This window comes from Labrus bergylta, chromosome 2 (assembly GCF_963930695.1).
Source record: "Labrus bergylta chromosome 2, fLabBer1.1, whole genome shotgun sequence".
Lineage (NCBI taxonomy): Eukaryota > Metazoa > Chordata > Actinopteri > Labriformes > Labridae > Labrus > Labrus bergylta.
This window is the reverse complement of record NC_089196.1, coordinates 11,393,214-11,406,682: the sequence shown is the minus strand read 5'-3', so window position 1 is coordinate 11,406,682 and position 13,469 is coordinate 11,393,214. Positions and strand designations below refer to the sequence as shown.

Here is a 13,469-nt window from a genome sequence, read left to right as displayed (position 1 = left end):
AACTGGTCCCAAGTGTTACTTACAGACTGCAGTGTAACACATGGAGGAGGTGTTAGCTGTCTGAAGACACTTGTAGAAACCAGGTCATAGTTTTCTGCATTTTGAATGAATTTTGAGTCTAAATTCATTACACGTTGAAACACCTTCAGCGCCTCAGACAGACTTGGTGGCAGTTTCAGGGAAGTGCTAAAGAATGGCAGAGACATGGCTTTCTGAATGCCCTTACATCACATCTGTTAACTCGTCAAAACAGCTTTGAGAGGATGAGACCAGAAGGTTGAGGAGATGGGTGGGCTGCTGGGAGGGGTTTCATTTCTTCCCCCCCCCCCACCCCACCCCACCACACACACGCACACACACACACACACACACACACACACTACACACTCCCTTCCTCCAGGGACAAGTTACATTTTCATTTGATCGGAACTGGAAACCAGCATCTGTAATTAGATTACAAATAGACAGACAGAATGAGAAACAAAAATCTTAATTAACTCAAACCAAATTCTAATCAGGTTTCATGAGTCCCCCTTCTTTCAACAACCTCCAAGCTGAATCCTCACACAAACCTCCTGGGACTCACCATCATACCAGCCAAGAAGAGACGGGCACTCAAACAAGATCATTTGACGCTAATTTCCCAAACAGGAAAGCACTTAAAGATGCACTCTGATTGAGACAACTAAGCCCCTTGCATCAATAGCTGCAAGGCGCTGCAAAGCAATGAGAGAAAGAAACTGAAGTGACAGAATGAGCGGTGGATGGAGGTTGAAAAACATCTTTCTGTATTGTGTTGTTTCATCTACATTTCCTGAGATGAGCAGTTTCCTGTGCCCGGGCGAGAGTTTCCGTCATGGCGGAAACTGTGACGGGGAATTAAATGAGGGTCTCTTTATGGGAATGGGGACAAGTGGCTGTGATAACAGTCAAAGAGGTGTCTCTGAAGGAGTGTCGCTAGCCACATTCGCATCTCCATTATCTGTCAACCTGCCACTCCATCTGTTTGTTTGCAACATGGTGCTCTAAAGACTGACAATCTGCGTTTACAAAAAAAAAACACGTGTCACATTTAGCATGGGATGAGGAAAAGCTCCACCCTTAACATGGCGCATTGCTCTGCAATTTGCTTTTGTTCAACATTTTCACCAGTTCCTAATTATTTCTCCTGTGGAGTAAATAAAGATTTTCAAAGTATTTTATCAAAACTGTCTCGCCGACAGTCATCAGACTGACAGCTCAATCACGCAGCCATTATATTTGTCTCTCACTTTGATTAGAAATCCGTTTCAAATGTCAAGCCAGGTTTTGTATTTTCCAGACGAAAGCACAGCAAAAAAAAGGGGCAGACATTTCTGAAACATGAAGAGCAAGAGATTACATGTCAAACTGTTTCCCCTCGCTGTAACTTCAACAACAAGACACCCAAAATTCTACTCCTCAGAAAGTAACTATCAGTCCTCATGTATTAACAAAGTCCTAAATAAAATACTTTTTTAATCATTCTTGCCAAACCGTGCCCCTTTTATCAAATGTAGAATCATAGCACCATCGACAAACCCGCTTATTTAATTAGAATCTTAACACATGAAAACACTTGAAAACACCAACTGGCAGAAAAAGACCAGGCATTGTCAACACATTTGCAGCAAACAGAATTTCACCAAATCAAAGTGGGTCCTTTGGGATCCAGCCACACTGGCACATGCAGGACTGCTTTAATTTCCAAACACCTGCTCTCTCTCTACTTAAACGGCAAAATACAAGCAGCATAAAGCTATTCTTCCTCTCCAGCAAACAACCGCAGCCAACCCATCTCCCTCGAGTGTACCCATGCATGTGTGTGTGTGTGTGTGCGTCAGAAGAGCCACCATCACAGCAGCCTGCACCTGCTCTGCCTGAGGCCCCGCACTGTTAGCTGTGAACAGCAGCTCGATGCAGAGACTGAGGAATGAGGGGACAGAGTGATAGAAAGCTGAGGGGAAAAGATCTGTTGCTAAATGTCAACAGTTTGGCTCAAAATAACTAAATAGCATTTAAGGCTCTAATATGAATTCATAATGGTCTAAAGGATAGCAGTTGAGCTTGTGTGCACCGCAACAATATTAATAATACAACATCTTATTTGTCTTGAGGAAAATAAAATCTAATGATCCCAGGTAACAAGTTCATGTGCAAGCTCGGCCTTGCAGAGACCTGCTGAAGAAGGACAGTTCAGCCTGTTTGCTTCTGCTGCCGGTCAGACCATGATGGACACACGCAGGCGTGTTCACTGACAAGACTCAGGCACGGATAGTTTCACATGTCCGAATGCCAGCCAGTATCTTCGTTTTATAATGTCCCCCGGGCACAGTTGTAAAACTGTGCAATGCCCTGCAGCAACAAACGAGAAGCATTCAGTGTCTGTAAAGTACCGGTATAATACATCTGTTCATTATAACACAAGGCTCAGCAGTCTGAGTCAGCATCTCAGCACCTGAACGCTACCTGAGCTTCATCTACACCTAATAGGGCAGCTGCACTGTACTATTCTGTCAAAGATAGCCTACTATTGCAGCATTTTGCCTGGCAAATACAATAACAGCAACTGCAGCCTTCACAACTAAAAACACATTATTCATTCGAAGAGAAAGAGAAAGGGGCTCACACATAATCCCAAATGTAAATTGGGAGGGTAATTTCACACCTGAAGCGTTACACCAACTGTTGTGTGCCAAGTTATGATGTTTTGTTCCAATGAGTGATTATGTTTCTTTTTTCCAGTCCTCATTGAAGCAGCTGGAACGAGTGCATTTACCAGTTTTTATTGCAGAAGACAGAGTAGCATTCATAGCATTTAACATGTTCAGTTCAGCATGATTTCATCCTGCAGAACACCCAGACAGGTGGCAAAGGAGGCAAACACATTTTACATGGCTATAAAGGCAGCCATTACTTAAAATAATGTAACGTCACACCATAGACATTGTGTCTGGTGGGCCCCTGAAGCAGTGTTCAGCCTAGGATGGTATATTTAAACAGTTAAGAAGGCGCTGATGCTTAAAATTTCACAGTGGTAACTGGAGCACTCGACAGACTGCTGAACAATCTGCGCTCTAATGTGGCCTCTGACCCCAGTCGCAGGAAAATAGATCAAGAGAGAGGACTGGAGGAAGGGATATCAGACTGAAGGAAAAGGTACAGTGTTTAAGCATCGCTGATGGATGATGATATTGCAGAGGTTCCATAAATCATATCCTATCTGACACGAGGATATCGCTCATCTGTCAAGACAACAATTTTCCAAGAGACTTCAAGAAAAATGCAGAAAATTGCATTTAAATGGACAATTTAATGTTTACAAAAACATCAATGGCCACACAAAACGATCTTTCACGTTTTGTATTTTTTACACAGTAAAAGTAAATGGAAATCAAATTTACGAGAGCTGGGAGGGTAACGAACAACTTTTTCAGGTTGGAAACAGAGGAATAAGAAAGGAGTGACAATGAGGGGGGAGGAGACAAAAGACATCAGTGTGTTGTACATAGGTATTGCTCAATTAGACTGCAACAGCACCCACCCATACTAAAAAATAAAAATCTATGAGGCATGGGGTCATTTAATATAGTGTGGGGAGGATAGGGTGTACCACCAAGGATTGTTCTGTAGTCCTCATTACTGAATCTACCTCAGCGTGCCTGTCAGTCACCACCTGTCTGTCTGCCTTGTTAAGGGTGCTAGAATCATAAATCTCCCTTAGGAGACAAGCTCACAGTGTGCATGGAAGAGCTTCTACCCACATATCTCAGCAACTATAAACATATGCCTGATATAAGTATCCCACTATGAGCCTCATATAAATAAATCCAAACTCACAAGAAAGAACATCAGCTAAACCGAGCCCTGAGAGACAGAAATGGCTCGGCACCATTCCTCTTTCCTTCCTGCAAGATTTTACAGCCGGCAGTAAAAACCTTTCTTAGTTACCCTTGCCCCATTCAGCATGGCAAGAAAAGCAAAAAAGGGGGAGGGCCAGACAATCCACAGTGACGGTGAGGGGAACTGAAACAATCTGTTTTGGACTTGGTTGTGCCTGTGACCCCTGAAGAAGCACTCTGCTGAAGCCGTTTGTGTGTGTCTGTTACGCTGTTTGACTGCAAAAACACACACAGCACCTTCTCCTTAAGACTGAAAGGGAGAGAAGGGCTCAGACTAATCCGGTTTTCCTCCCTCTTGGACTTTGTACCATTTATCCAAGTGGGCAGGAGTTATGAAGATTCAGGGGTTAATTGACTCTGTTTTTTCATGGTCAATAATCATCAATAATCCACTCAAGGACTAGACACTGACCACTCGTTTGCCAGACCAGGGCGTCAACCCGGGGAATGGGATGTGTCTGGACCAGGCTACATGTAGGCTATAGCTAAGCCATGGACACACTCCTGGAAAATTGAGCCTTCAAAGACCGGCTTATGAATCCCATCTCTGACAAAAGAAGAGATGGAATTAGTAGGATTTAGGGGCGTCAGCAAGAGGCAGGGGGTATTAGTGTTGCTCTTTACACGTCTCCATCCAGACTGGATAGCAGGCCCTCTTTAGAACACACTAGCAGCCAATGTCTGTCACAACAAACAGCACTGCATGGACGGAGACAGCTGCAGGGTCTGAAGACTGAGCTGATACTATACTCAACCCACTGGAACTGGTCCAGCATGGAGTTATAAAGGAATGTTGGGACTGCGGTTTTGGCAGCTGTGCTCTGATAAAATGTTGTGAAACAGAGACAACTATGCATGTTTTTCAGGCCATATGCTGAATGGATGTGTCGCTGGTGCCTTTGACAGCCCTTATTCAAAACATATTTTAGCCAGCTTAAGTCTGAAACACTGGCCTCCTTCAGTGCACGGGCGCCTTAGTACATAATTCAAAAGCTTAAGCGATGAAAAGAATGAAAAGAATAGAGCTTAAGTTTCAGAGGACTGTTCCAGCTCATAGAACAAGGAAATGTGTTCCTATTGATGTGGTCCATCAAGTCAGGTCCACTTTATTCCCCATGGGGGCACCCAGAGTCAGGCACCTACTGAGCCCTGCTGACCACACCCCTGGAACAATGACCTCAATAAACTCAAACAGAGCTCCATTTGCTCAAACAGAAGCACTGGGGGGTAAAGGAAAGCTGTAGCAAATCTGAAATGAGTGCTCTGAGGCTTGGAGGAAAATATTACAAATGGACTGTTGTACACATAAATCAATCTTTGCATTTACCACTTGCTATCCAAAAATCCATCTCCTTACACACAGTGGTGTGCACAGGTCCCAGGAATGAGGATTAATGAGAGCAGGTTGGCCCAGTCACTTTTGTCCCTATTGTTTCTCCTGTTGTATTTTGACAGTGGATTCCCAAGAGTGCTTTACTGGGCCATATGCCTGCAGCCTGTGCATACTGCAGACCACTGCGTCACAATAAGAGCAAGGGAAGGCCTTGCGTTCCAGGAGGTTCTTCTCTCCATCCTCCATCTCTGTCCGGCTCTCCCAATGGGAGGCAGTGGACTGGGATTAACAGAGCGAGTGCAGGACATAAATTTCAGCTGTATTGCTGAGTCGCTGTTCCCTCATGCAACACCCCCCCCCCTTACCTGACTCAATCCCCCCGCCCCCATCCACTATCTTTTCCCATCCCAGGAGGATGGACCAGGGGGCTGGCCATGCAACCACATCCCGTTCCACTCGGCATGCTGAGCCATAAATACTACGCAGCATCAGGAACAGCAGGTGCTATCACTCCCTATCATTAATTATCCCTGCTGCATCACTCTAGGGCCTCTCACTCCTAAACTCCAAATCTCTATCTAATGCACCATCTTATTCTCTAGTCTTTCCCATTCTCTCTCACTTCCTCAAATTCCAACCATGTCTACAGCAATTCCATTTCATCTACTCAATGTCCACCCATCCTTATTCCCAACCATCCTACAATCTACCCTCGATTCATTTGTTGGCTGATGTAGCTCAATCTTTGTCCAGCACTCTCAGCTTCTCCCTAGTGATTCTTTCCCCCCACTGACAGCCATGCTGGTAACCTTCTCTCTTCAGACGCGTGCCTTCCAGCACTTCTCACTTTTTGACAGATTTTCCCTTGCTGTAAATGTATTCCAAAACTGCTATGCCACCACCAGCCAGGAGACGTCACATGGACTGTGGGAGCTCTGGGGGGAGAGATAGCTCCTTTTGTCCCCATAGGAGAGCTCATAAATAATACCGAATCAAAGAGGAGAAGCCACACGAGTAGCTCCCCAAGGTGAAAAGCCAATGAACCTGGTTAAAGATGCAAGCGTGTGCTTGCTGTTGGTGAAGGTCCGGGCTCCAATGAGTCAGGCCGCTGAAAACTGAGCAGGCCATCCTGTCGCTCTCAGGTGAGAAGGCCTCATGTCAACCCACAGAAACATCTGGCAAAACCACAAAAACAAACAATCACTTCCTCCTGACTTGGTCACACTGCCTCAAGGCATAATGTGAACTCTAAATTCAGAGCCTGGCTTTGTAACATGAACCTATCCAATACATTATCAGGTTGTGAGAAATTCTGCTCAAAACTGAACAAGGTGATGATGACATAAAAAAAAACATCTGGCAGAAAAGAAGAAAAGAAGTATTGAATGTGTTTTAAATTTAGCAAACATAATTTTATGGAAAAGTAAAAACCAGAGTTAAGCTTAGCGTCTGATACAGACCCGTTTAAATAACACAGACAAATGCCAAACCCCAGTAGCATCCATAATTCATGTCCAAATCACTATGGACTTCTGCACACACATACACAAACAAAGAAACTGTGATTTCTGGTACCTTGTCTTGAAACCCAACAATCTCACAGGTTCTTAGCTTTGAATACAACTTAAAGGCTTTGCCTCAGGCTAGTTACTGTCCATATTTTCTTCAAATACAGCATGACCACAGTGGACTGCCTTAGCCACTGCTGCACCTAGTCCTACCTCATGTTTAGTTTAGGTACAGCAAGAAACTTGTAAGTATTCATAACCGTCACAAACACAACACAAAGGCGTCTCTCTTCTTTAAAAGGAAACAGCTACGAGTACATTGTTTCACTTAGCTTTTAAGGTCAATCAACAAGACAAATCTCTTCAGAAAACCCTGATAATCAATGGGCACACCTAATCAAACCATTATCAGAAACTCATGTCTGTGGCAGCTTTTACTCTCATTTCCCCTTCAGCATTTAACATTGTGTAACACACACTCAGAGCAACTGCACCAAACAGCATGGAAAAGAAAGTTAATCACACAAATCCTTTGGGATATTTTTTCACTCTTTCTCCTTCCCGTACAGATAAGCTTTGTGCCAGCAACATTAAGGGAAGTACTTTCTTTTCACTGCAACATCACAGATGTGGAATTTTGCGTCATTAGTGTAATCCATTATGAAGAGGTGGACAGGACACTCGGCTCAAATCAATTTGCTTCTCCTACACTTTCTATTGATCCTACCATCACTACAAGTGGAGCAGAGAGAAAGACTGAGCTGATAAACAAGAAGCTAGAATGGGAACATTCAAGGAATCCTTTGTGACATTACTGTGTGTGGACTTTCTAAAGAGTAGTTTGCATTGTGAAGAAATCATTTTCTTGACGATGTGAAGCATAATTACAGTTTCTATTCTAACCGCTACGTTCAATACCTAAACACAGCAGAGTCCCATCAATGAAGCAGAGTTCAGGGTGAAGGAACAACGATTTCTGCTCTCAGTGTTTGTGTTCATAATTATGCATCCAGAGAATCCAACATCGCATAAAGGTTGATTAATCAACATCAAACAAAACACAAGAAACTATTTTCCTCCTTGATGTGAGCCACCAAAAAGAGATCGCCCACCTGCTCACCTCTATAAAATCTGAGATGAAAAAAATATTTACATCTGAATGAGAGTTACTGTCATGATTTGTTCAAGTTGCGCACATATGACTTCAGTGTGGCTTTGAATTGATTCCTGCAGTGAGGAAAGGCTTTTAATCCTCAAAGGGGGGTCTCGTGGATGGTTTTTGGCAGATACACTGCGCAGCTGTGGAAATCATCAGGGCATTCTCACAGCTTTTATATTCTATGTTGATAATTCAGGATTAAAGAGCTTGGTAATAATAATTTCCTTTTGTTCCAATTTACAGGATGAGCTTATCTACATGACTGACACTTAAATGACACCTTTCTAGAAAAAAATCAAAGATAGTCATTTAGACAAAGATTAGCCATGTCACTGTGATAATCCAAATGTAAGTGTGCTTTTATGACTGCCAGCAGCAGGGGTTAAACTATTCCTGTAAGTCAAATCCAAACCTGGGTGGTTATAAAGAAATATGGTTGTCATTTCTCAGCTGAGAAGGCAGAAATATTTGGTCAAAAAAAAGTTGAAACAAGTGTTTTGGGTGAAATAAAGTTCAGAATGATGCGAAACAGCCCAGCAGAAGAAGAAAAGTTGCTCATCCTTTTCTTTCCTTTTTTTTCTCTTGGATTCTAGACCAGTACAGAGCTCACTTCTACAAAGGAAAGCTGCTTCTCATCAGACAAGCGCCCCCTGCTGGTACAACTCCTAACCATAGGCATGTCAGTGCTACCATTTTTTTTTATAGACCCCAGATGATTTTCAGACATTTTCCATGTTGTAATATTCCAAGGCTACAAAAAATGGAGCATTAAGAGAAAGCATGAGGAATGCAAGTCAGCCTAAGCAAGAAGTGCGTAATCCTGAAAGAAAACAAGACACATTTTAGACCTTTTAAAGAATCATCTGAAGGATGTTTTAAAGGAGGGGTACCAGTTCAATCTAAACTTTTAAGTAGGCTATATCTTACTGGGGGGCAATGTTTTGATCTATATTTATCAATCTCAAAAAGTTATTTTCTATTTAGATATGGACTCAGTATTCAACAGTTTCTGTACACAACTCCAGATATTCTTAAGGGTGAATCACTGTCTTTATCAGTCCAGATAAAGAATGTCTGTCTGCCTGATGTTGTTAGTATAGGTGAAGATCATACTAATAGTAGTTTTAGTATAAAAGATTACACAATTAACACATTTTATAGTCATTGGTAAGCTCTATTAATATTTAGGTAGATTACAGATCTTATACAGTGCAGTGCACAACAGCTGATTGCTTTGCTTCTCAGAGTCAAACAGACTGGAGCAGAAAGGCTATAAATAGTGAGAGATATATAGTTCAAAGGGAATACAAACTAGTTTATTACTATAACCTCTTCTCTGGCTACAGTTCAGTGCAGTACACAGCCGTTCTTGTCACTACTATCTAAACGATCTACCATTAGTAGCCTCAACGCAAAGGGAGAGCATCAGCCTGTGAGCGAGCACCTTTTCTCCAACTTGTGATCAACCACACAAACGTTATTTAAAGCCATAATAGAAAAAAAAAAAAAACATTACTGTCAGACTCACCTTCTTCCGGGGCTGCCATTTCATCATATTTGTAAACCTAAATTGAACAGCATTAAGATATTATATGAGATAGGAATGTAGAGTCAAAGAAATCCAGGGCGCAAGTCATGCTGCCTCGCGACTTCCCACAATTTTGCAGCAGATTTTCTCCAAGAAGCGATGCATGGTGATGTGCGAGTCTCAGCTTTGCGGCAATTTTAGGCAAGAGACAGCGCAGTCCACACAAATCAGACAGCGGTTAAATCCACAGATGAGGTCGGAGAATAAATCAGAGACACATGGTGTCGACTGACAGTGTTTGGAGGAAAGGTTCCAGTGCGTAAATCCAAAGAACGAGTCCGTTATCAACCCACTCCCTCCTCACTCGGCACGCACGGTCGGCGCCTCCAGGACCAATCCGGGCTGTGTATGAAGGAAAATTAATTCTTAAACTTTTCCAAATGAAGTAGAAAGTCTACAACGTATGTCCTGTGCTCTTCGAACCAGAGGTGGGGGGGACAGGAAGGCCAGGTCTGTGCCAAAATGCCGTCCTAATCATCACAGTGGTCAAATCCCGTTTTCCTTCGACAGGAACACACTTTTAGTTTTCTTGGAGAAAGAGTCAAACAGAACCCGGCGGAGACAGCGCGACAAGCAGAGGGATTACTTTCAGGGGGGAGGAGGGGATACAACCTCCCCGAAAAAAAATTCCTGGAATTTCTGTGAGGAGCTGGGAGGAAATCCTTATTCCTACAACAGCAACAAACTGGACTCTAGCTTTTCAGATGACTTCCCTCCCTGCGCTCCTCCAGCTTTGCAGTTAGCTGACTTGGAGCGGAGGAGCTGAGCAGGAGGAGGCTGCAGGGTCATAGCGCCGCCGGTCTAACAAAAAAAAGAAAAAAAAAAAAAGTGCGCTTTACATGTACGCACCAAAGCGTCGCTGCTGTCCAGACAGGAAGCAGGCTGTGTTTTTGGTGAGGTGCTCAAGGACACTTTTTCTACAGAGGGTATTTAACCTCAGATAGGACTCTGTCTAGCTCCGTTCAACAATAACGTTTGTCAGTCAGTCCAACATGCAGTGGTCTATCCATTATTTAATACCCGGCCTTGGTGAAGTAATGGGTGAAGTAACAACCCCTGTTTGGTTTAAAAAAAAAGGAAATTTGTCTAACTATAACAGTATTGTTGATATATGACATGTAGCTCAACACAAAGCAGGACCTAAAACGTGCAATCAATATTATTCCTAATCATGTGCAATGACGTTTGATATAATACTCTTACACAGGTGATGTCCTGATCTCACTGCCTACACAGATTAGTTGTGGGGGCCATTGGGGACCTGGGTCTGGTTCTGTCTCAAATACTACCTCTAAGTATCACTGCCAATACTGTCACTATAATTACCGTTGTACTAAGCTTCCTTTGTTACTTTGTTTATTGTACTTCTATTTTTAGCCTCCGTTTTCTTACACTGAATCTTTGTTTTCATGCAGCCATAACTTCCAGTAATAGCAGTCCTGGTTGAATTGGCTTTGTGTTCTTGTGTGCTACAAGTAATGTAAACTGTTGTTTTTCTTTTTTTTATCTGTGTTGTTGCTGTGAGTTGATTGTTGTCCAAACTGTATGTTGCCGTGAGAGACGAGTCGACCCTTGGGGACAATAGTCATCTGTAATGTTGGAGGCAACCTGGCACTAGAATTTTCCCTAAGGATTCACACAGTTCTATCTAATCTTACCTTATTTTAAATATATGTACTGTTTATTTATAATCAAGTGGCTGTAAGAAATCCTAACAGCCTGTGTACTTGCTTTAGGTTCTCCTTCGTCACACTGTTGCATTTCAACAATTAAAATGACTGCATATTTCCACCTTTAAATCTATTATGGGGTCACTAAAGATTTTTACAATATTTTTCATAATATGGGCCTATGTGTCTAAAATAAAAAAAGTAAAGATTACAGAATTCCATTAAGTTGCAATCTTGTCTTACACATTAAAAAGGGTGACAATATCTATCAGCTCACCTGGTCAATGAAAACCCAACAATGCCACTCAAGTTCATTTTATTTAAACTGTAATGATAATGACCAAAAGAGATCAGTATATCTTCCATTTCTACTGCTGGCATACTTGCAGCACTGATTAAAAGAAGTAACTATTATTATGGTTATTTTGGTGTGAACTTGCATAAAAGAGATGATTCACAAAGGATGGAGAGCCTTGGGTGCTGGAGACAACTTAAGCCCTGTTCATGCACACTTTCCCTGCTTCCTTCCTCTGAGAGCAGCTGTCACATAGAGTGTAGTGTGTAATATTTTACTACACACAGCCATCAGATGCAGAACGCCGCCAGAAATATTTGTGTGGCATCAATGGCCAAAGAGAAAATATCTGCGGCTTGAAAAATGCACTTTTTATCGTTAATTTTGGAACTTGGCTGAATAAAACTAAAAGCAGCGGACATGGTTATTCTGGCAAGAAACCTCTGACCACAATCAGAGCCCCAGTCGCAAAATGAAAACAGTTTTAAAGCAACATAAAACCAGCACATTCATCATTGAGATATGTGACAGCATTATTACAGTAACTACATTACTGTTTATTGAGTCATCTTAAAGTTAAAGCAAGGCGAATCAAAGCAATGGGTCGATACTGAAGTGAGGTGAAATCAGTTTAAACTATAAGACTGTGATTTAAATTGGTTTCGGTAATGGATTCTATGGAGCTGTGAGCTGGTCAATAAACTGGTGTCTATTCAGGGTCAGTGGGGTGCAAGGTGCACCTAAAGGCCACTCAGATAACAAAAGATCAGAGGGAGGAGGGGGGGTAAGGTGACATATGGCCACATGGACAAACTCCTGCTGTGCACAGAGAGACCAGGAGACACAGAGTAATCCACATGGATGAACATGAACAAAATGCTGGACTCTTCCTCCACAGCCACAGCTGGCACCCAACAGGAGAGGAACAAACACCCCAAAAAAGGCTTCAATTTGGAGATACCCCTATCTAAACAAAGCAGAATTGTCTTTTTAATCATTTTAATTTATATAAGTACAGTATGGTTTATTAAATGGATTGTTTAGGAAAAATATTTTACTGCAATTTCTTTTACATTTGGCTGCTTTTTATATCTTAAAACCGAAAAGATGGAACATTTCCTTAAGGGAAAAAGTTATCTCTGGAAGAATATATCATAATATCACTAAATTTGGACTGAATGTTCAAAGAGAGTTACTTCGTTAGACTTTAACAATATACCTTCACATGTGTATACATTTTAACACACCATATGTATGGATCAAACATGGAAAAGGAAATCTAAATTCCCCGAAAACCTTGTGCTAAAGTCTGTGATTTTTTTTAAGTTAATAAAAGATGATTCTTAGAGTTTTTTGATCCGCCTTCTGAGATCAGCCCGTAACAGGAACACACGAGCATTATGACAGTGTGTGGTCAAGCACTGTGTTCAAAACAACAGTTTAAATCAGGAGGTGGTGGTTTGGGCATCCTCATGTGTTGTAATTTTAAATTTCCATTCTTTTGATATGGCTTACTTCTCTTATGCCCAGCGAGTGTCTGAGTCCTGTTGGGTTTGTGTTAGAAACATAACACCAGGATACTTTTTTTGCTTTTATGTTCCCTTTAAACCACAAACACTCACACACTGAAGTCCCACCATCTAAAGCAGGTTTACACAAGAGATTGTTTCATAAAAGTCACGTTTGAAGATCAATAAGAGGCCACTTCAGCGAGCTGTTCAGCAACAGTCTGTTGGTAGTGAAGCCTGTCATCTGGCATCTCCATACAGAAGCAGGCTCCCCGTGCATGCCTCTGGTTTCCCAATCAGAGCCGCACAGGAAATCAGACTCCAGCCCTCTGAGGGAAACAAAAACCCCCCTCACTTTCTTTTTTTTTTTTCCACAACTTGGAGTCGTTTAAAAAATTGTGTGCTTCCTTTTCTTGTTCTTGCCAATCATGCCCTCAAAAATGTCTCTGCTGGGTTTTTCTGATCTTGGCTGGTTTCATGACTGTTAT

The 13,469-nt window shown here is 42.1% G+C and overlaps 1 protein-coding gene across 3 annotated transcripts in view; it reads right to left on the bottom strand.

The window, feature by feature from the left end:
• The window catches only part of LOC110001945 (tetratricopeptide repeat protein 28), a 165,256-nt gene that overhangs the window by 105,001 nt on the left and 46,786 nt on the right, over window positions 1–13,469 (bottom strand). Inside the window, exon 1 of one of the 3 annotated variants that reach the window (XM_020657530.3) lies at window positions 9,449–10,276. The exons of the other annotated variants lie outside the window; for them this stretch is intronic. Within the exon in view, the coding sequence (XP_020513186.2) occupies window positions 9,449–9,475 (27 nt within the window). The 5' untranslated portion in view covers window positions 9,476–10,276. Of the gene's footprint in view, window positions 1–9,448; window positions 10,277–13,469 lie in introns of those variants that run through there. 3 annotated transcript variants of the gene reach the window in all.